Below are 22,103 nucleotides of genomic sequence, written 5' to 3'. Positions count from 1 at the left end.
CAGGTCAGAAACCTGTTAAGGTTCCATAAATGTATTAGGATATTTTGTTTCTGGCTAGTTCGCAACTCCATACCTATACTATAAAGTAATGCAAGGCATGTTGGGAAGGAAGGTCAAGAGGTTGGATGGTTAGTGGTAGGGTTGGCACACAGTATTTTGCTGCCTGAGGCAAAGAACAAGGTACTAATTCTCATTTGGGAAGATTTATTTTTTAACCCAGCGGTTTTCATTCTTCTTTCCTCTCTAGGTTTGTTGGGGGAGAGCTGAATATTTGTTATAATGCTATAGATCGCCATGTCAAGAATGGACAAGGGGACCAGATTGCTATCATCCATGACAGTCCTGTAACAAATGCTAAAGAGTTTATAACTTACAAAGAACTTCTTGAACAGGTGTGTTTAATGGATATTTTTGTTAGCAAGCAAGACAGCCAAATTAAATTGAACAAAATTATTATAACATGGTTGCAAAACTTCCAATACAGGAAACACTTTTTTCTGTTCATTTACCTTGCTGCATGTGTATATATTTCATAAAATTTATATACTGCATGATTGTGGAAAACAAGCAAACCTCCAAGATGTTAACTGATAACATCAACTGATGTTGATAACTAATCTTGTTCTAGCAACAAACCTCTTGTCTTTCTGCTATTTCTTAATCATCTGCTGCCCTGGTTCATCTAATTCAGCAAACAGAACAACCATATCGCCTTTCCATTTAATGTATGAGTGTACATGGACACCAGCTGTATGACATATGATTAGTCAACAATTGAAAGGGCTGCTAGGAGATTATCATTAATTAAGTTGATCAAGTTTAAGCACACAAGAAGAGATTTTTGTAATTGGTTTACACTGACGGGTCACTAAAGCATAAACCTAGCTTGTACACATAATGACAAATGATGTTTGTACGATATACAGAACAGCTATATGTATGCAGATCAATCCAGAAAGCTGGGTTCGGCTTTCTGTGTGTGCATATGCCTAGGCTTGATGGAATAGTCCGTCCTTGAAAGCTTTATCCCTTTTTACATAAACTTTACAGATATTACAGGGAGGCTCACCTGGTGCCTTGGTTACCTACAGGTGAAACTCGGAAAATTAGAATATCGTGGAAAAGTTCATTTATTTCAGTAATTCAACTTAAAAGGTGAAACTAATATATGAGATAGACTCATGACATGCAAGGCGAAATATGTCAAGCCTTTATTTGTTATAATTGTGATGATCATGCCGTACAGCTGATGAAAACCCCAAATTAACAATCTCAGAAAATTACAATACTAAATGAAATCAGCAAAACAAGGATTGCAAATAGAGCAATATTGGACCTCTGAGAAGTAGAAGCATGCATATGTACTCAGTGCTTGGTTTGGGTCCCTTTTGCATCAATTACTACATGAGACCGAGCAATGCAGAAGAGCTGAAGGCTGCTATTGAAGCTTCCTGGTCTTCCATAACACCTCAGCAGTGCCACAGGCTGATAGGATCTATGCCACGCCGCATTAAGGCAGTAATTGATGCAAAAGGGGCCCAAACCAAGTACTGAGTACATATGCATGCTTCTACTTCTCAGAGGTCTAATATTGTACGCCATGATCATCACAATTATAACAAATAAAGGCTTGACATATCTCGCCTTGCATGTCGTGAGTCTATCTCATATATTAGTTTCACCTTTTAAGTTGAATTACTGAAATAAATGAACTTTTCCATGATATTCTAATTTTCTGAGTTTCACCTGTATCTTTAGGTTCCAGGCAAAAATATTCCTCTTTTCCCAGGATATTGCTAATTAAGCAATCTATTGCCTTTTAAACTGGGTGGGTGGGTAGGTTTATTGCTTTTGTTTGTTACTGTGTGGTGTATTTTTGTGTTTTTATATTGTAAACCACCCTGTGATCCACCTAGGGTTGGCTGTGGGCAGGATTCCTGCATTGCACGGGGTTGTAATACTGTAGATTACCCTCATGGTCCCTGCCAGCTATGATTCTAGGATATGATAAGCAAATTAAAAACAAATTATGAAAATATTTCCACTCCGTGTATGAAACCGCTTGACATACTATTGCTTCAGTGGAGACAGGTTTCCAGTAGGATGCAGAGAACCCAAGAAAGCTTTAGATTTTCTTTTCTCGAAGGTTTTATGCTCCTTCCCATCGTGTAAAGCATGCAAGTCAAATCAAAAGAGATTTGTGACATGGTATGGGGAGAAACTATGTGGGGAAATAACTTAAGCACACATGAGCCTTTAACTGTGACTCCTGCATTGCAGTGGCTTGAACTAGACAGACCCTTTGGGTCGCTTCCAACTGTATGATTCTGCGAATCTGTGATGCATCTAAACTAGATGTTTGGATCCTGGCCTTAGCTTCCCAAAGCAAATTTGCTTGCACAGCTTCTGCTCAGGCAGTTAAATTTGCCCTAGGCTTGTCTTTCTGATATATTGATACAATTGTATATGCTTTGTCCTATGCAACTAAGTAAAAACTATTTTAAAGAAAGAGGGCAAGAGTTATAGAAGTAGCTGCTGCTCTGGCAAATGTTCAATTGCACATTTCTGATAGTACAGCTTGTATTGGAGTCTGTCCGAGTTATTATTGTATCATTTATTTTTTTCAGCGCACTTGCTCTAGGTAATCCTTGCACTCTGAGAGCGATTCAGTTTTGTCATCAAGCCAAATGTAAAGGTGAATTGTGGTTCAGAGCTGCTTGTTGGCTTTCATTTCCCACCAGCTTTGTACTTTCCCGCGGCAGTGACCTCTTGGTGGAGCAGTGGCAGTGTGCTTAGTTTGTCAGACGAAACATATCACAGATAGCGGAAAACTGGAGTGCAAACTCTCTTCAAACAATATTTTCTGGCTCCTGTTCGTCGATCAATAGAAAAAGTATGGGTTTATCATAAAATCCTAGAATTGCAAGGGTCATCTGGTGCAAACCCCTACAATAAGTTATCTGCTGTTCTCCTCATACATTGTGGACACAGTTGAACATCCTATCCTACCCCCTCCAGCTCTCCAAGTGCTTTCAAATTCAATTCCAGAGGGTTGGGGGAAATACTGGAGCAGATTTTTTTTGGGGGGGGGGGTGTGAAGAGGAGAAGATTGACCTTGTAAGATAAGCTCTGCTCTTGCATCATTGCCTACAACCCTGAGACGAAACCTTAGCAAAACTTTGTTTGGTGCAGTGCTGGATTTGAGGCAGTGTAACAAAACCTATATTCCATAGCTATTTGCTATTTTGTCACTCTCATATTTGCATATGAATTAACAGTGCTAATTCAGCCTTACATGATCTGGAGGATGGGAATACCTTATTAGGGAGTGAGAAGAGGTACTGCCTAAGCCTAGATCCATAGAGGACGCACTGCTCTGTGCCCTGGATTTTTACAAAAATAAAATATTGTGAGGGCAAGAACTTAGTGGAAGGGCCCTAGCATAGTGGCAAAACATCTGGGTTGAGAGCACGAGTTTCCAGATTCAGTCAGGGTGGGAGATGACCCAGACTGAAACCCTGGACAGCCAATGCCAGCCAGTGTAAGACTATACTGAGCAAGATGAACCAATGGTCTGATTTGGTATAAGGCACCTTCCTTTGTACCTTCTTTTTAGAGATACCTGTGCTTTGGGATGGTTATTTTATCCACCATTCACCAGTTGCTTTTTAAGGTTGCTTAAAATGTGATAATAAGGGCATTCGGTGATGGGTTTTGATGATTTGAGTTGATTCTTTGTAGCCTACTGGTTTTCATGGGTATTTTGTTGCCTCAGTTTTAACTGCAATTATTAATATTTTAAACAATAATTGTGGTACAATCTTAAAGCTGGCTAAAGGCTAGCTGAAGGGCCATTGGGTGCAGCATAAGTGCTGTTGTGCTGGTAGAGAGGGAGCTCAGCTGGCAGGATGACACCTGCACTGCTGAAACCCCCCTGGAAGGCCGCTCAATGACATGGATGTCCCACTGGCAGTGTTTTGCCAGCTGTGGTGGAGTGAATGGCATTCTGGGAGTGAATCAAGGCACGTTCCAGAGATATTCAAAGATCCACAGGTTTCTGTGCTCCCTCATTCTCCCAACACTCCCCCAAAGGAGCCATCCAGTACAGTGGTACCTTGGTTCTCAAACGCCTTGGTACTCAAACAGCTTGGAACCCAAACACTGCAAACTCAGAAGTAAGTGTTCTGGTTTGCAAACCTTTCTCAGAAGCCGAATGTGCTCCATTTTGAGTGCCACACTTCCGTTTTGAGTGTTACTCTGAGATCTGTCTGTTTTTGCTATTTATTTTGCATTTTTGTGCCTCTTTTTTGTTTTGTTTTTGTGACTGTGTGGAACCCAGTTCAGCTACTGATTGATTGATTGTGTGACGGCAGTACATTGTTTATTGCTTTCATTTTATGGATCAATGGTATTGTTAGATGGTAAAATTCATGTTAAATTGTTGTTTTAGGGGTTGTTTTTAAAAGTCTGGAACGGATTAATCCATTTTGCATTACTTTCTATGGGAAAGTGCGCCTTGGTTTTGGAACACTTTGGTTTTGGAACGGACTTCCGGAATGGATTAAGTTTGAGAACCAAGGTACCACTGTCCTCAGTTCCCTCCCAATGACACTTTTCCCCCCATAAAAAAGTAAAGGTACAAGAAAAAAACACCCTCACCTCTTGCCCTGGCCACAGTGATCCAGCAAGGTTTACGGAGAGGCAGCAGCTTTGTAACAAAATCTCCCACCACCACCACCACAATAGCATTGCTCTGTCACGATGAAGATGAAGATGTTCGGTACTGTCTCAGGTGCCACTTTGCTAATGGAAAGTGAGATGAAGAAATCTTAAATCAGCCAGTAAATTACAGTTAGACGGCTTGTTTTGGTCTTCTGTCTTCGTTGGTTATGATAAATCTTTGACCAGCATAATGTAAAGGGATGGATTATTTATAAAATATGCTAGTCAGTCTATACAATTTCATTTCAGGTTATGCTCAGCTCTGAAATTGTGCTGGTATTATTCATTTAAAACAACAGCCATCTTGTTTACTTCAGCTGTCCACAGCATTCTGAGCTGCATAGAATGTTTATGTGTTTTTTTTCTAATTTAGGTTTTGTGGAAAGAGATGTTTTACAGCTGCAAATTGACTGCAGCACTTCCTAAGTTAGTAAGGTGGCATGAGGAAGCCTTTTCCTTTGTAATTACATGATCCTTAGGGATTGGCAGCCAAGAAAGGATTTAAAGGTTAGTTGTCAAAGCATGGCATTGCGTCAACTCTTTTGTGTGTTGAAAATTACCTGAACTGTTACAAAAAGAGAGCAAGAGATCATGTTAAATAGCATTACTCGACAAAAGTGTGTTTTAAAATACCCTTTTTAAACAACAAACCTTTCTGGGGGAGGAAATCCTTTTATTTCCTTTCTCTTTTTCCTGATCTCCTTTTCAACATAAATAAAATACACATTTTCAACCTATACAAACCACACTTTCTTTTTTCTTCAAAATACATTTTTATTGATTTTCCAATATCATTCCAACAGCAGCCTCATTATAACAATACAATTTTTAACCAATTAATACAATTATTAATTCCAATTATTCCAATGTCAAATTATACAATTTAATCAAACTGGACTCACCATGCGTGTCAGCGGAGTGCACTTAAACCCGCCCCATCTTGTTAGCCCCCCCATTCTGTTCCACCCTCTTCCTGAACGTGTGCAAAATTGCCACCTCCCGTAATTGAATGGGCCTGTTCTGATGGCTTGTAACATAAGCACAAGGCACCACTGGATCACCAGTTTGCTTTACCCGAGGAAACATGTGCCTGACAGAATCAGTATTTCAGAAATGCTATCATTTCTTCTACGTAGTGTTTCTGATATGTCAGTGTCAAAAGCTGCAGAGCTATGGATTGGGCTTCAGGCCTTTCACCCCGAAACCACTTCCCACCCCTGGTTATTGAGACTCTTCTGCTCAGTGTTTTGAGACGCAAACTGGAGCTAAAATAATGGGTCAGTGCACAATGAGCAGTACAAAAAAAGCAGGAAAGCTGCAAATATAGCCATGTTACCACATGTGCTCTTTTCAAAACTGATATACATATACAGTATGTCAACTTCCAATTGGGCTGCTGTCCATCCAAAATTTCTTGCATCTCCTTTACTCACAGGCCCTCTCCTATAATGACAGCAATCATATTCTGTATAAGAAGCACTATAGTCTTAAAAACAACAACAACACATTTATTTTTTTGCCGGAGTGCATTTCTTACAGATCACAACTCAGTTGGAAAAAAGCTGCACAGGAAGCAAGAAAACGCATAATTAGGCTGGAGTCAGAAATGGTTGTTGCAGACTAGCTCCTAGATTTTCACAGCAAAAGTGCTACCCCTTGCATTTTCCAGAACTCCATTAGCACCCTGCCTCTCTCTTTCAGCATCCTGATCTGTAAAGCTTTCCTGCTTTAGCTGAACAACATCTGCTTTTTGAATCTTCCAACTAGATGGGAGGTTATAATCACAATTAATTTACTTCCTTTGAGGGCAATTCTTTGCATATGCCTGTTACAACTTACTTTGGCTTGCTTAGCTTCCACCAAATGGTTTATGAACCACCGTTCGCATTAACTGTGATCCTACTGGCTGCATTGATACCTGCCACATGTATATCGTTAATTGAAATTTAATTTCCTGCACCTTGATATTTAGGAGGAGGAGAAGCTGCTTTACACAGTCAGACCCTCCCTAACCCAGGACTTTCTGCATGCAAAGCAGCTGCTTTGCAACTGAGCCACAGCCTTTTCCTGTATCCCTCTTGGTGTGGCTCATTCTTATCACGCTAAACTATGATTTAGCATGACACTCGAATGGATTGATTTCACAAAGGGTGCACTTATTGTCCTATTAGATTTATTTGGCTAGAACTAGTATGAAATTGGGGGTGGGAAACATGGAGCCAAGTAACTAGTTTGAAATGAGGAGCTCATGTGGCAGGATTTGATATAGTCTCATAAATATTATAAGAGGCAGACTTTGTACTCGGGGCACATGCCTATCTGGGTTTACTTAATATAGCTTTATCTTACTTGCTAAAAAGTGCAACTTGCCAAACATGATAATTACATGTTATACCACACACATTTCTAATAAAATGGAGTAGCTCATGAGTGAAATTTATTCGTGTGTTTCTAAAGCATCTTTTACTAATAGCATTTTGATTAGAGCTTACTTTTGGTTGTGGTTTGTATTTACGGAATAAAGGAATACCAACTTTTAATTTCTTGTTTATCCCAAGTTAACTGATTCAAATCTTCGTTTCCCTCCATACCTTGCCTCAGTTTTTGATCGTGTTGTTTCAAGTGGTATACACTGAATTAGCATGCTTTACTAATTGCTTGTGGTAGATTTATGCAGCATTTTCTTCTCTTAAGAGTTAAACGTTATTGATCTTGAATGTTTTTCCATAAATTGTTTTTGGGGGATAGCCACATTTTGGTCGTTTTAATAAAAGAACGGTCACAGAATCATAGAGTTGGAAGGGACCATGTGGAACATCTAGTCGAAGTCCCTGAAATGGAGGAATATTTTCCCCAATGTGGGATACCAGCCCATGACCCTGAGATTAAGAGTCTCGTGCTCTTATACTCTCACTCTCATAGAACACATCATGTGAATACAGGCCTTGTGCCAGCAGTTAGGCACTGGCCAAGGGCCCCCATGGCTGAGGAGTCCCCTCATTCTCCTCACCAAAGGCTTGGGCAGCCAGTTTAACAGTGGGTGGGCAGTGGTGCCACTTTAGAATAGGAACCAAGCAAGCTTCCATTGGTGGTGGTCACCTGCCATTTTAATTCACCCAGAATGCAAATCTATAGAATGCATAGATCTGTGGGCCCAGAGGCATTACATCTTGGGGAAATTAAATGGCAGCCAGCACCTGTGGTTTGGAGTAGAGGTTGTCTTTCATTCCAAAGTGTCACCGCTGCCTGTTGTTGTTGTTTAGTCGTTTAGTCATGTCCGACTCTTTGTGACCCCATGGACCAGAGCACGCCAGGCACTCCTGTCTTCCACTGCCTCCCGCAGTTTGGTCAAATTCATGCTGGTAGCTTCGAGAACACTGTCCAACCATCTTGTTCTCTGTCGTCCCCTTCTCCTTGTGCCCTCCATCTTTCCCAGCATCAGGGTCTTTTCCAGGGAGTCCTCTCTTCTCATGAGGTGGCCAAAGTATTGGAGCCTCAGCTTCACGATCTGTCCTTCCAGTGAGCACTCAGGGCTGATTTCCTTAAGAATAGATAGGTTTGATCTTCTTGCAGTCCATGGGACTCTCAAGAGTCTCCTCCAGCACCATAATTCAAAAGCATCAATTCTTCGGCGATCAGCTTTCTTTATGATCCAACTCTCACTTCCATACATCACTACTGGGAAAACCATAGCTTTAACTATATGGACCTTTGTTGGCAACCTGCTGCTAAAACATCACTCACTGGTGCAGTTTGCAGGTTGGTAAGTGGTGGTGTTGCTGTGACAGCAATGGCAGAAGAAGAACAAAGTGTAGCTACATTAAGGGGTATAAAGCACATAGGGGATGGGGGTCCATCGGCGCCATTGTGTTGAAGCCCCCCTGGAATCTGGTGCTAGTACTATGTGAGTAACCTCCATATAACTTTAAACTGTTGCCTGCTCAGGTTTCCAAGCTAGCTGGTGTCATGAGGAGCCACGGTGTGAAGAAGGGAGACCGTGTTGTCATCTATATGCCAATGATTCCACAGACGATGTACACAATGCTGGCGTGTGCAAGAATAGGAGCTATACATAGTCTCATTTTCGGCGGATTTGCTTCAAAAGAGCTTTCAAGTCGCATTGATCATGCCAAGGTAACAATTAATTTTGCTCAAGTATGGGAAAGGCGAAGTGAAATGGGTCTTGTAATAAATGAAAGCTGGCAAGTAACCTTGCACATCATCTGCCCCACTGCTGTGCTACTCACTAGTCAACCGTGGAAGGAAAGCCTTGTAAATGAAAATACTATTTTTAATTTCATTTCATGATGATGATACTGTGATTTTTATTTTCATTTTTTGCAGTCAGGCCACTCAGAGATTTTTTGAGGCTTGGTAGCTTTTATAGACTTATTTGCTTTTAAGGAGGATATGAATTGCTCTAATGACAGTGTTTTCAGCCTCAGAACTGACCTTTTCCTAAGGAGCTGACATTTCTAATCAGGACTGCTGACAGGTGGGTAGAAGTGGCAGGATTTAGGACCCTAGGTCAGCAGGGACCCCAGCCTCTTAGTTTTCATTAAAGAAAGAAAGAAAGTCAATTGGATATTTCTGAAGAAACTTGGAACACAAAACATGAGGGCAGCTCTAATGCTTCAGCACTCAGCAGGCAGCACCATTAGTAAGGACACTTAATCTCTGTTGCTAAGTGATCAGAGCAAGAAATGCTGAGCAGCTTCACCTGGGACTTGGGAGAGCCCTCCCAGAGCAGCAGAAAAATCAGGAGAGGCTCCTTGCTGCTAGCCTGATGCTGGACGGAGGAAGATAACTGGGGTATGTTTGTTTAGCAGTTTCTGCTGCGTCCAAATTATTTCATTCACTTCCCAAGTGTGGTGCCTTTATAGAGTAAAACACAATTGGCTGGATTTGGTATGTTTTACTTAGAAGTAATTTCCTTGAAATAAACAAGGCTTCCTTCCTACTTGGAAAAATGGTGCTCTTGCAATCCCCCCCCCCCCCCAAGTTTCCACGTCCCCATTGCTGGTCTGCTTGTCATCACGGGGCTATTATTTATTAATACACCGTTAACCATAAACAAAAATATAAAATACAAGGTGAATCAGCAAACACCTTACAGCTGTAGCATGTTAACATTTCTGTAAGACTGTACTTCAACACCAGGATACTTTTTTTGTTTATCAAGGTGGGCAAAATGGGCTGCAAATTGTGAAATTGCATATACTTCTTGCTTGTTGTATATTTGTCTCGCAGTTTTACTCCCAGGAGCTCATGGCTGTGTACTTTGTCTTTCACTGCCCGCTTTTATCTTCACACCAGCCCTGTGAGGTAGGCTAGGGTGAGAGTTGGTCGTTCAGACACTAAAGCTGTGAAACTGCACATCATTTGAGGGTTTGGGGTTTTTTTTTTTGCATAGTATTAGGATCGACATTTTGTTTGTTTGTTTAGGTATTTTGCTGTAAACATCAGGACACTGAAACATTGAGGGAAGCTGCTTTTTTGGCTTTATTTACATGATCTGTGAATGGTAATCCAAAAGAAGGGCCTTCCTGGATTAGGCCCCAGGACCTGAAAGCAATAGCTGTCTCGCCTCCTAAGGTTTCCAGCAACTGCTATTCAGAAGCAGCTGTGCAGGCAGACAATAGTCGGAGTGTCTAGCTGCCACTGATGGCCTCATCCATGAACTTGTCTCACCTTCTTCTAAAGCCACCCAAGCTGGTGGCCATTGCACTATAGCCTGTGGGGATGTGTTCCATAGTGCAACTATGCAGAGTGTGGCATATACTTGCTTTTTCACTCAGGAGCTCAAGGTTGTATATGTTTACCCTGTCCCCCTTTTATATGTGCAACAGCTCTGGGAGATAGGATAGGTTAAGTTAATACAGTGGTACCTCTAGTTACGAACTTAATTTGTTCCAGAGGTCCGTTCTTAACCTGAAACTGTTCTTAACTAGAGACGTGCTTTTGCTAATGGGGCCTCTTGCTGCCGCTGTGCCGCAAGCCACAATTTCCGTTCTCATCCTGGGACAAAGTTCTCAACGCGAGGTAACTCTTCCAGGTTAGCAGAGTTTGTAACCTGAAGCATTTGTAACCTGAGGCATTTGTAACTCAAGGTACCACTGTATATGTACATAGGGAGCAGTCATCAATAGATGGGTGGGGATAGGGGATGGGGGAAGGACATGGGTGGTGCTGTGGTCTAAACCACTGAGCCTCTTGGGCTCGCCAACCAGAAGGTTGGTGGTTCGAATCCCCACGACGGAGTGAGCTCCCATTGCTCTGTCCCAGCTCCTGCCAACCTAGCAGTTCAAAAGCACATCAGTGCAAGTAGATTACTAGGCGGGAAGGTAAATGGCATTTCCATGCGCTCTGGTTTCCGTCACAGTGTTCCATTGTGCCAGAAGCGGTTTAGTCATGCTGGCCACATGACCTGGAGAGCTGTCTGTGGACAAACGTCCGCTCCCTCGGCCCAAAAGCAAGATGAGTGCCTCAACCCCATAGTCACCTTTGACTGGACTTAACCATCCAGGGGCCCTTTACCTTTACCTTACAGGATGGGGAATGGGACAGGGCCCCCGGTCTACCTATAGTGTACTGGGCCCAGGAAATCCTGTTGGCATCCCTGTACCTAATACATTCAGAAAGTCGTCAAACATGCTAGATGTGGCTCCACTCTAGAGCAGGGGTAGCCAACATGGTGCCTTTCAGATGTTGTTGACTAAAACTCCCATCAGCCCCAACCAGATTGGCCAATGGCCAGGGACGGTAGGAGTCGTAGTCCAAAACATCTGATGGTCACGGCTGCATTAGAACATCTTCAGGTGCCATAATGGATGTTTCCCCATACTGTCTACCTTTCACAGTGTGGTTCAGCTATTGCAATATTAACAAGAAAGAGCTCCGTTACAAGTGACTGCTTTTCAGTCAACGCTTGCCAGCTTATGGCTGACTTTGCTCTGGCTAATTCTTCCTTTGCTCTTACTGATATGGTGTTTGCAAGTGATACCAGTGTAAGTAGAGGAATGAAGGGAAACGAACCTCCTTTCAGGCATTGCAGGAGAATAAATCTCCTCAGCGTCAGTTACAGGACTTAATTTACACTATTTCTGCTGCCTCTTTCTTTCCTTGTTCATAATTATTTGTTCAAATTCTTTAGTCACGGTGCTCGTTTTAAAGAGGTGAGTACACATTCACTCTTGCTAATAAAAATAATTATTTTCCCATTCTGCTCCAGAGTAGCACACGCATCATATCAGTTTTCCAGTGGTTTATCTTGAATTTTAAATAGCTATGGGAATATCACAAAAGCCCACCCTAGATCATTGTTAGTCTTGTCAGGTTATTGGAAGTCTAAAAGGCGAACAGTGATTAAAGATGTGGAATTGAAGTGTAGGTTTTTCTTTTATCTGTTGCAATACACTGAACAGGCTGTCATGTGTCTTTAGTTTTATGTGACTATGGTTAAGAAATGCCTCCCTTTAATAGTTTTTTTTTTTTAAATAAAAAATGGTATAGTGTTTAAAAGAATCCTTGAAATTTTCCAGTTGATGGGGATAATGAAATTTTGGCAATAAAATGCAAGTACTTGGAACCACTCCACCAATAATGTTGATTACCTTTTTCTATAAACAGGAAATACATGATAATTCTTTATTTTCAAATTGGAAAAGTTTTGGAATAAATAGGCAGACAGTTTCTCATTGTATTTCTGTGGAAAAAAATATGTGTGAGGGCTTGGAATGTGTTCTAATTTGACAAAATGACACATTCTCCAGTCTTCAAAGACGTGCAGTCTCTGCTTGCTGCCAGTAAAAGAAAGTGTCAGGCACACAGTGGTCAAGCAAACTGTTCCTCACTTGTCATCATGCCCTTCTGTTTCTAATGGGAATTTGCTCACTTGCCCCTTCTCCAGAAAGTAGGTCAAGCACTCTTTCCCCACAAGTGCAGCCGACAGCTGGCCACTTGGGGGGAATGGATTGAAGACACAGAGGAACCAAGATGGCAGCTCACCTCATCCTGTTCCAAACCTGCTATTTCAAGGAAATCCACTAGGTGGTGAGGTTCAGTCTTGACCCTTCTTTCTAATGTTTCATGAGTGGTTAAAAAGAGAGAAAAAGAGAAAGTACAAAACTTCTCCCAGCTATTTCTCTTTCTCTTTCTCAGCAGCCTCTTTAGTCATCACAGGTTATTTGTATATCTTTCATAGCACGAACACTTCAGAAACTTATATTTACGTGGGGCAGAGGTTATAAAACAAATATATTTTCTTTTATATGTATTTACATAGGCTATAAAACAAATACATTTTAAAGCTTCCCTCCTCCTTCCCAGTTCAAGGAAATGTTTTCAAGGAAATGCGTGCTGAACTTTCATTTTAAAAGTCACCCGGTGTCCATGTAAAATAATTTATTCTCTTAACAAGAAAGAAATGTCTACACATAAATGGTATATCAGGTTTTAACATTTGATAGATAGAAGAAGCAGTGTGAAGTGTGGTGTATCTGTGTATTAGTGGTGAGCTTGTGGTTTTAGGACTGGGTAAGGGAGGGACGTGGGTGGCGCTGTGGTCTAAACCACTGAGCCTTGGACTTGCCGATCAGAAGGTTGCCGGTTCAAATCCCCACAATGGGTTGAGCTCCTGTTGCTCAGTCCCTGTTCCTGCCAACCTAGCAGTTCTAAAGCACCCCAAAAGTGCAAGTAGATTAATAGGTACTGCTCTGGCGGGAAGGTAAATGGTGTTTCCCTGCACTGCTCTGGTTTCAGTGTTCCATTGCACTAGAAGCGGCCATGCTGGCCACATGATCCAGAAAAACTGTCTGCGGTGCAGACAAACGCCGGCTCCCTTGGCCTGTAAAGCAGGCTTCCTCAACCTCGACCCTCCAGATGTTTTGGGACTACAGTTACCATCATCCCTGACCACTGGTCCTGCTAGCTAGGGATCATGGGAGTTGCAGGCCAAAAACATCTGGATGAGCGCCGCAACCCCAGTGTTGTTCGTGACTGGACTTAACTGTCAGGGGTCCCTTTACCTTTACAGGAGGTGTTGTTTGTATTGGATCCCAGTTCTTAGTAACAGCTTAGGGATCTGACTGGAATATGGTTATTTACAGGAATTGGAGGTGGGACTCCTCATTCCCTAGCCTAATCTCAAAGTACGGTAACTTGTGAAACAACCCAAAGACCCGTGATGATATTGCCCGTTTCAAAAATAATATTTTAACTGATAAAGCTTTCTCTCTTCTTTCAGCCCAAACTGGTTGTAACAGCAACTTTTGGAATAGAACCTGGAAGAAAAGTCGAATACATACCACTTTTAGTGAAAGCGTTGGAGATGATAGAGCACCAACCTGACAAAGTTCTGGTTTATAGCCGCCCTAACATGGTAGCAAATATTTTGACACATTTTCTTGGACTATTCCCTTCCCTCTCTGACTTCATAATTTCCCTGAATATTTAATTGGAACATTTCATTTTTACGATACTTAAGTAACATTTATTTTTCTCTGTGGCAAAACTTCTATTGCTTTACTTGTTTAAAGCTTATAATTTTGTAAGTTTCAGTACAGCTGCTAAAAGTCATGTCGTAGAGAATTCAGGCATATATTTGGTGCTCCACAAGGAACAGCTAATTATTTCTGAGCCTTTCTTGTTGTTGTTAAATCCAGTTTAAATGGTTGCAGTGCTCTGTCTCTTGACACGCAGGGAGATGTTGCTCTTAAACCAGGGCGTGACCTGGACTGGCATGAAGAAATGGTGAAAGCAAAGCCATGTGACTGTGTCCCTGTCCTTTCGGACCATCCGCTTTATATTCTGTATACATCAGGAACAACTGGCACCCCCAAGGTAGGCCCTGCCTTTCAGTATCTGTGACCAAATTATGCTCTATTCCACATGAGGGAGAATTTAATTAGAAGGCTGAAAATGTTTTCCCAGAGCTTAGCACTCATAAAAGATTAGTGTTGTTGGAGCTGACTTTAATCGTATTTCATTACTCCAACATCACTTTTAATGTCTGAAGCGGTGTTGTCAGTGAATATTTGAGCCACTTGGATTTTTCTTCCCAACCAAAGTATTCCCAGCCTGCTGCTGCACCTTGCAGCAGTTCACCTTGAAGATCCTAGGTAGCTCCACTGTGTCTCTGATCTTCAGATTCTCTTGATTCTCCCCAGATGACACCACACAGCCTTTTTTTTTTTTTTTGGTCCTGTGTTGTGCTGGATCAGGATAAGATCAAAGAACTAAGCTCCTGTGTTGTGATGGCATTTGGATGAAATCGATGAAGCAGATGAAATAAACCACATGAAATATATGGAATAACATGTGGGAAGAAGCAACATCAAAAGATAGAGTCTCACACATAAACAAGAAGCAAGAGGAAAGTTTACAGCAACATATAGCTAACTTGAATAGACTAGATGAGGAAAGGGATTGCTAGCAAATGGTCTATGAGGAGAGATGGAGAATGGCCTGAGATTAGGTGTGAGGAACGTCAGGCCCAGGAGCCTAGTGCGGCCCTCCTGGCCCTCCTGTCTGGCCCTTGGGATTCTCCCCAGATGTGGCGCTCAGGCCGAGGAGAGTCCCCCACCTTAAGCCTTAGTTAACAAGAAGCATCAGCAGCTGTATTTGCAAATGACTTGCACAAGTGGATGGCGAGGCTTCTCACCATCTCATGCAGGGATCGGGGGGGGGGGCAGATAGTTTTATTTATTTAATTTAAGCCATTTCTATACTGCCCTTTGATTCAAAATTCCCAACTAAGGTTTACAGTAACTAATAGGGACACCATAAACAGTGGAAGGCATTTCTGAAAGTAAACACAGCGGATGGAAAAAATACATCAGAGACTAAAAGCTTGGGGAGTAGGGGGGTGCTTTTGCCTGGCACCTTTGAAAAGAAAAAAGAGAAAAACCTGAGCATGTGCCAGGAAAACCTTGCTGGGAAGAGGACTACGAGTGAGATGCCATAGCCAAAAAGGTCTCTTTCCTCTGTGCCTACTTCTGAGGGAAGACCTTAGCCTACTGAGAAAATAAATGTGTCCGTATCCCATGAATGAAGCAGTGCCAACTTAGATGTGCAAGACATTCTGCTATGTATCTGGCTAATCATGCTCCCTGTAGTATCCAAAGCCATATCCTGTTAAGTACTGTAACACTAAACCAGGAAAACTAGGGACAGTGTTCTAAGGAAAGGCAAGTAGTGAATTTTCCTCTCTCTAAGAAATCCCAAGTGGGGACCATGACAAGCCAGATGCGTGGATTTTCCAGCCTCTGCTGTTCTCACATGTGGACTGTGAGATCTGGAAGGATTCAAGCAGAACTCTTCTGAAAACATCAGTATCTGGGCGTGTATGTTCTCTGTAGTATTTGGACTGAAAACGACAAGTTTTTATTCAGTTACCCGAGGTTCAGCATAAATCTTGTAATGTTCTTTATAAGTGTGTTAGGGTCAGGAGCCTTAGGTTACTGCAGTGCATCTATCTGGTTTCAGCACAATATATAGGATATAAACCAAATTACAAAGAGCAGTCGCTCTTTTTTAAAAGAACAGCATTCCACACCTCCTCGTTGCAGAGATAAAATCTAAAAGTAAAGGCTATTTCTGCTATTCTGAAGGGCTCCTAGGAGCTAAGGAGAGAGTTGCTAATTGCTTCAGAATGTTAAATTATGGAAACAGTAATTTTCCTTATGGGATGAAGTTTCAGGGCATAATTTATTTACAAACTATCTTAATTTCACATTGCTTCTCACTTAGGGTGTTGTTCGACCAACAGGTGGCTATGCCGTTATGTTAAACTGGACCATGTCAGCAATATACGGCCTTAAATCTAAAGAGGTAACTTCTATTGATTTATTTTTCATTTTATAAATTGTTTCCTGTGAAATATCCCAAAGTGATTTAACAATTTTTTAAAAAAGCATATTTAAAAACTATTTCAAGCGCACTGCAGAGATTCAAACTGGAATTTAAAATCTCCACTTAAAAGGCTTTTTGGGACAGGAAGGCATTTAGTAGGTGCCAAAAAGATAACAGAGATCATGTCTGGTGTGTAACAGAAGGGTAGGTGCCACCACACTAAAGGCCAGAATCCTATATGGTTTCTGTAGAAGGCCTTCCCTGTAGTGCAGTGACCAGCTGGGTATATAAAGTGTGAGACAATATTTTAGCTCTCCTAGTTCCAGGCTGTATAGGGCTTTGAACACCAGTGCCAGCACCTCCCATGTCACCTGGTAGCTAATTGATAGGCAGTGTGAGTCTTTCCAGGACGGTGTCATATGGTAGCAATATTCCAATGCAATTAGCAGTCAAGCTGCAGCATTTTGCACTTGCTGCTGCTTCTGGAACAACCTCAGGGACAGCCTCACCTAGTTCATGCTTATGAAGAACTGCTTATACTTCAAAAATAAAATCTTTCTTTCTTTTAGGTTTGGTGGGCAGCATCTGATTTAGGCTGGGTGGTTGGCCATTCTTATATCTGTTACGGACCTCTCTTGCACGGGAATACAACGGTTTTATACGAGGTAACTGTTTTTTCTAATGTCTGTTATTTAATTACTTTTATACGCTAAATAAGCTCTCGGAGAATTCTGGGGGAAAAACAGAACACCAATGCATGTTTTACTGTTATGTAAGTTTAGCATGGGTTTGACATGACTGTTCTTCTGCAGCCTCGTGTGTGGACTGAGCTGGTTCTTAAGTAGCCACGGAAGCTCTGCCCACCCAAAGGAGGCAGAACTTGGAAAGTCACCTGCTGTCCTGGATCAGGAAGCAGTGGAAAGCCATAGCCTCCCACTATGTCAGTCAGTGAGCCTGAGGACCTTTCCTCTTCTGTGTGCTAGAGGAGGAGAATGGAAATTTTTGCTTCTGGTTATAACTAAAACCATAGTTTCCCATTGCATTCAAATCTGGGAAACCGAGGTTTGTTTAAACTGTACATACTGAGAGCCAACCTGGAATCAAGTCTTGAGTGGTAGGAGGCTTAAACTCTTTGGCACGAATAGGAGCTTTTTCCAATAGTGGGCGCATGTGGGCTATCAGGATTTTGACCGCACCAGGTGGCAAAGAGTTAAAACCACCACCACCACCCATCTCCACTATGGGGTTGCAGTCTCAGCTGGGGCATTCATTCCTGCTATTTGCTTTTAAAAACCCATGCATACAATGTGCAGGAAATGTCTACTGTCGGTGCATTGGCTTGTTTTTGAACATACATTCCTGGCTTCATCTAAGGAGGCTACATCAGACTTCACATCCATATTTGTGAAGTACTGTGTTCTTGATCTTTAAGCCAGGCTTGATGCAAGCTTTGGGATGGGTGTTCAGTGATCTTTTTCCCTGGTTGTCTTTTTCCTCCCACAGCCCAGTGATTGAGTACATTAAGCTCCAATATGCAGGAGTGTAGTGAACCGGAAGCTGCTTGCCTGCAACAGTTGTTCTCTCAAGTGCGCATTCTGTCCAGTTTCACATCCTTCCTTCCATCCTTACAACAGGAGACTTATCGAGGCAAAATAGCTTCTTTATTTCTAGATATCTGGAAGAAATTTGGTGTGGAAGCTCTTCATCCCATATGTGCTGTTTTACTGTGTATGGATGAGGGATGGGGAATCAACCCCTCTTTCAGAGCTTTCTACAAAGTCCTGCCAGTGGTTTGAGCAGGTGCTTTCCTGTATGTTCAGACCGCAAATTGAATGTTGCATCTAGCTAATTATGTTTGTTAGTCTCCTAGCAGAGTTCAGAGATGCAGGAAGTCACAGCTTGTTAAGGATCTGCTCCTGTAAGACAGAAAAACCCGGTGGGTCAGGCTGTTTAATCCCATATTAATTCCTTGTTGCTTTCCTTTGTTTTCGAAGAACTGTGTATAGATAGCCAAGGGAGGATTAGTTTTACTTCTTACATACCAGAACAATTCAGAGACAACTCCTTGTGAGGATAAAGTGGTGTTGATGGTGTTGCAGCTATATACACCCCCTTAAGTGTCTTGGAGAACAGAAATGTAAGTGAATAAATAAGAAAACATTGGTGCTGACACAGCCAAGAAATTGAAATCTTAGACACATTTTGTATCTGAACGTAGTGCATTTCTGAGCGCACCATAAGATGGAACTGAGCCCTTAATGGAGCAGCAAATGGATGCTTTCCATCTAGTTGTACAAAGGCAATTTACCAGTTGCTTGAATACACTGCTGACAAGTTGATAACTACTGTTACATTCAGGACTCAAATCGCAGAAGACTCATGGAACACTTTTACCCAACGACAACTTTAAAAACACCTCCCAAATCTCTTTGTAGGGGAAGCCGGTGGGAACTCCAGACGCTGGAGCTTTTTTCCGTGTGCTCGCAGAGCATGGAGTCGTAGCCTTGTTTACTGCACCGACTGCAATTAGAGCAATCCGTCAACAGGACCCTGAGGCTAACTTGGGGAAACAGCACAGCCTGACAAGGTGAGTTTAGATTAAGCCAGAAGCTTGTTTTTACTCACTATCGGAAATAAGCCCCAAGTGTATATCTCGAGTTCAGCCAGCTGTAAAGATGCTATAACAAATAGGTTTTGTGTGTGCATATATACTATGGCCATAGGTACATACAAATGGTCAAACCATCATTGCAGTGTTTCAAGCTTGGGTTCTCCCTCCTTTCTCCCTCAGAATGCACCAGTTTCATCCTTTCCTCCATTACTAGTTTGAGCAACCCATCATGTGTTGTGACGTATTAATAGGTCAAACTTTGATTTGCACAAGCCGTGGTTTGCTGACAAAGCAGAATTGGAAATCATGACATGAAGTAGGCTTCCAATTCTAGTTTGGAGATAAAGACTTTCCAATACAATAATACCATAAAATATTTGTTATAACAAAGAGAAAGATGTAACCAGCCATCAGAGCCTAATCTGTTTTGACCTTATGAACCTTTGCAGTGACAAATGATCAAAACTGGTAGTTTGGCAGCCCCAGAGGTGGGTTCAGAATGGAATATATCTCAGGCTTGTTCTTAAAAATTAAAATATCCCATTATTTTACACTGAAATCTCTTTTCTCTCCCCTCCCCCATATGAACACACTCTGGATAGGGCTGCATATGATGACTCACCATCTGTTTTTTTCAAAAATGTTCAGCTGAGAAACCCTGCAGTCCTCAGACAATTAAAGCCTGAGGGGGAAAATGATTCAGCTGTAATTTCCAAACAATAAAGTGAAAGTGTGTTGAATGTACATACACAAAACCTCGGCTAAATAAATCCTTGTTAACACATTATTTAGATACTCACCAATATTACACTTACCCCAAACTACTAGCCCTCATACCAGAAATTTTGTTACCCTTTATGGCAAGGGTGGGGAGTTGTAAGCCCTCCAGATGTTGGACTCCCAACTCCCCTCAGCCCCAGCCAGCATGGTCAACAGCCCCAGCCAGCATGGTCAACAGTCAGGGATCATGGGATCTTTAGTTCAGTAACATCTGGAGGGCCATAGTTTCCCCACCTGGTTTAAGGCATCTCAGGCCAGCTGTTTTTAGTTATGAATGTTTGTTGTGGAATTTAGTTATTACAGATACTACAATCTGAAGAAGATATACTGGGAATTCTGGCTATGTTATTTATGACTGTACTGTTTGCTGCTTAAATAGTAATGATTCCTCAGCATCTCTGTTTACCAGAGTGGAGGTAGGATCTTGCGTAGCTTCCAAAGTGCCAATGAGGTGGCCCTGTCTTATAAATAAAGTGCTGAAGAGGCCAAAATGCTGTAGCAAGGAGAGAAGAGATGGGCTTGCATAGGTTTGAACATGCCTTTTATCACATCAAACCTAGTATGCATTGTTCTACAAACAAAAAATAAATATTTATGGGAGCTCCTCTGCATAATTCATCTGTAGCTGTTCAGTTGCTGACATAACATCTTCTCTGTTTTATTCTGCCATTTTATGGACAGGTTTCCTATGTGTCTCCCTCCTTATAATTTGCAAGTGTCTTTTGCCATTTGTAAGACGCATGCCATTGTCATTTCTCATATAGAATCATAGAATCATAGAGTTGGAAGAGACCACAAGGGCCATCGAGTCCAACCCCCTGCCAAGCAGGAAACACCATCAGAGCACTCCTGACATATGGTTGTCAAGCCTCTGCTTAAAGACCTCCAAAGAAGGAGACTCCACCACACTCCTTGGCAGCAAATTCCACTGTCGAACAGCTCTTACTGTCAGGAAGTTCTTCCTAATGTTTAGATGGAATCTTCTTTCTTGTAGTTTGGATCCATTGCTCCGTGTCCGCTTCTCTGGAGCAGCAGGAAACAACCTTTCTCCCTCCTCTATGTGACATCCTTTTATATATTTGAACATGGCTATCATATCACCCCTTAACCTCCTCTTCTCCAGGCTAAACATGCCCAGCTCCCTTAGCCGTTCCTCATAAGGCATCGTTTCCAGGCCTTTGACCATTTTGGTTGCCCTCCTCTGGACACGTTCCAGTTTGTCAGTGTCCTTCTTGAACTGTGGTGCCCATATATCTGTCAATGGTCCTATTTATTTACTGCTTAGCTCCCAGGATTCTACCATGAAGAGTTTGTGGAAACCTCCCTATTGTATGCTTCTTTCTCTACCCCTCTCATAGCAGGGAGAAGTGAGAGCCTTCACTGGGGAGATCCTCCTTTTACAACGAATTTGGTACTGCAATGAATCCCTGGGTAGGGCTGGCTCTACCATTAGGAAGAGTAGGGCAGTCAACTCAGGCAGCTGATATTGAGTGTCCTGAAAGGGTAGCAAATGGTTAGTTATTCATTTTTATTTTTTTTTTAAACTGTTTTTACTCTCACAGAGAGGAGTTTGGGGGATTTTCTGCTTCCGTCACCAAATTAACTTGGCCAGTCTTGGTTCTGTGCTCTTGGGGAAGAGGTTGCTAAGTTGCTGTTTCACTTCAAGCAGAAAAAATGCCCTGTCTCAGTCGTGCCCCTGGAAGAGAACCCACTTTACGACGGATTTTTCTCAGCTAAGAAGTGTTGCAGCTATTTCTGCTAACTTCTCATATAGAATCATATATTCTATATTCATATAGAATATAGAATTCTGCTAACTGCAGCACATGCTAGTCACCTCAGAGCTCCCTTCAGATGTCTGTTAAATCAGCTTCATCAAGAGGGAAAGTCCATAGCTTATTCTTCAAAGCACGCACACAACACTTACCTTAGCGTGCTTATCTTTTTTATATTGCGGAGACATGCTGAAATAATCTTTATTTGAAACAGGTTCCGAACACTCTTTGTAGCTGGTGAACGCTGTGATGTGGATACGTTAGAATGGTGCAAGAAAATCTTCAAGGTTCCGGTTTTGGATCACTGGTGGCAAACTGGTGAGTTCTGGGCATTTACAGCCACCTTTCTGAATAAAGTTTTTGTT

General features: G+C 42.0%; 1 protein-coding gene across 5 annotated transcripts in view; it reads left to right on the top strand.

Moving 5' to 3' along the window:
• Positions 1-22,103, top strand: part of ACSS3 (acyl-CoA synthetase short chain family member 3) — a 68,111-nt gene that overhangs the window by 5,427 nt on the left and 40,581 nt on the right. For all 5 annotated transcript variants that reach the window (XM_080971480.1, XM_080971479.1, XM_080971478.1 and 2 more), the window contains exons 2-9: positions 248-392; positions 8,668-8,856; positions 13,967-14,101; positions 14,422-14,562; positions 16,471-16,551; positions 17,142-17,237; positions 19,008-19,159; positions 21,953-22,056. In XM_080971480.1, the coding sequence (XP_080827606.1) occupies positions 248-392; positions 8,668-8,856; positions 13,967-14,101; positions 14,422-14,562; positions 16,471-16,551; positions 17,142-17,237; positions 19,008-19,159; positions 21,953-22,056 (1,043 nt within the window). The remainder of the gene's footprint in view (positions 1-247; positions 393-8,667; positions 8,857-13,966; positions 14,102-14,421; positions 14,563-16,470; positions 16,552-17,141; positions 17,238-19,007; positions 19,160-21,952; positions 22,057-22,103) is intronic.

This window comes from Podarcis pityusensis (assembly GCF_964106645.2).
Source record: "Podarcis pityusensis genome assembly, chromosome: 10".
Classification (NCBI taxonomy): domain Eukaryota; kingdom Metazoa; phylum Chordata; class Lepidosauria; order Squamata; family Lacertidae; genus Podarcis; species Podarcis pityusensis.
The sequence above is the reverse complement of the archived record's forward strand: the minus strand, read 5'-3'. Positions and strand labels throughout refer to the sequence as shown.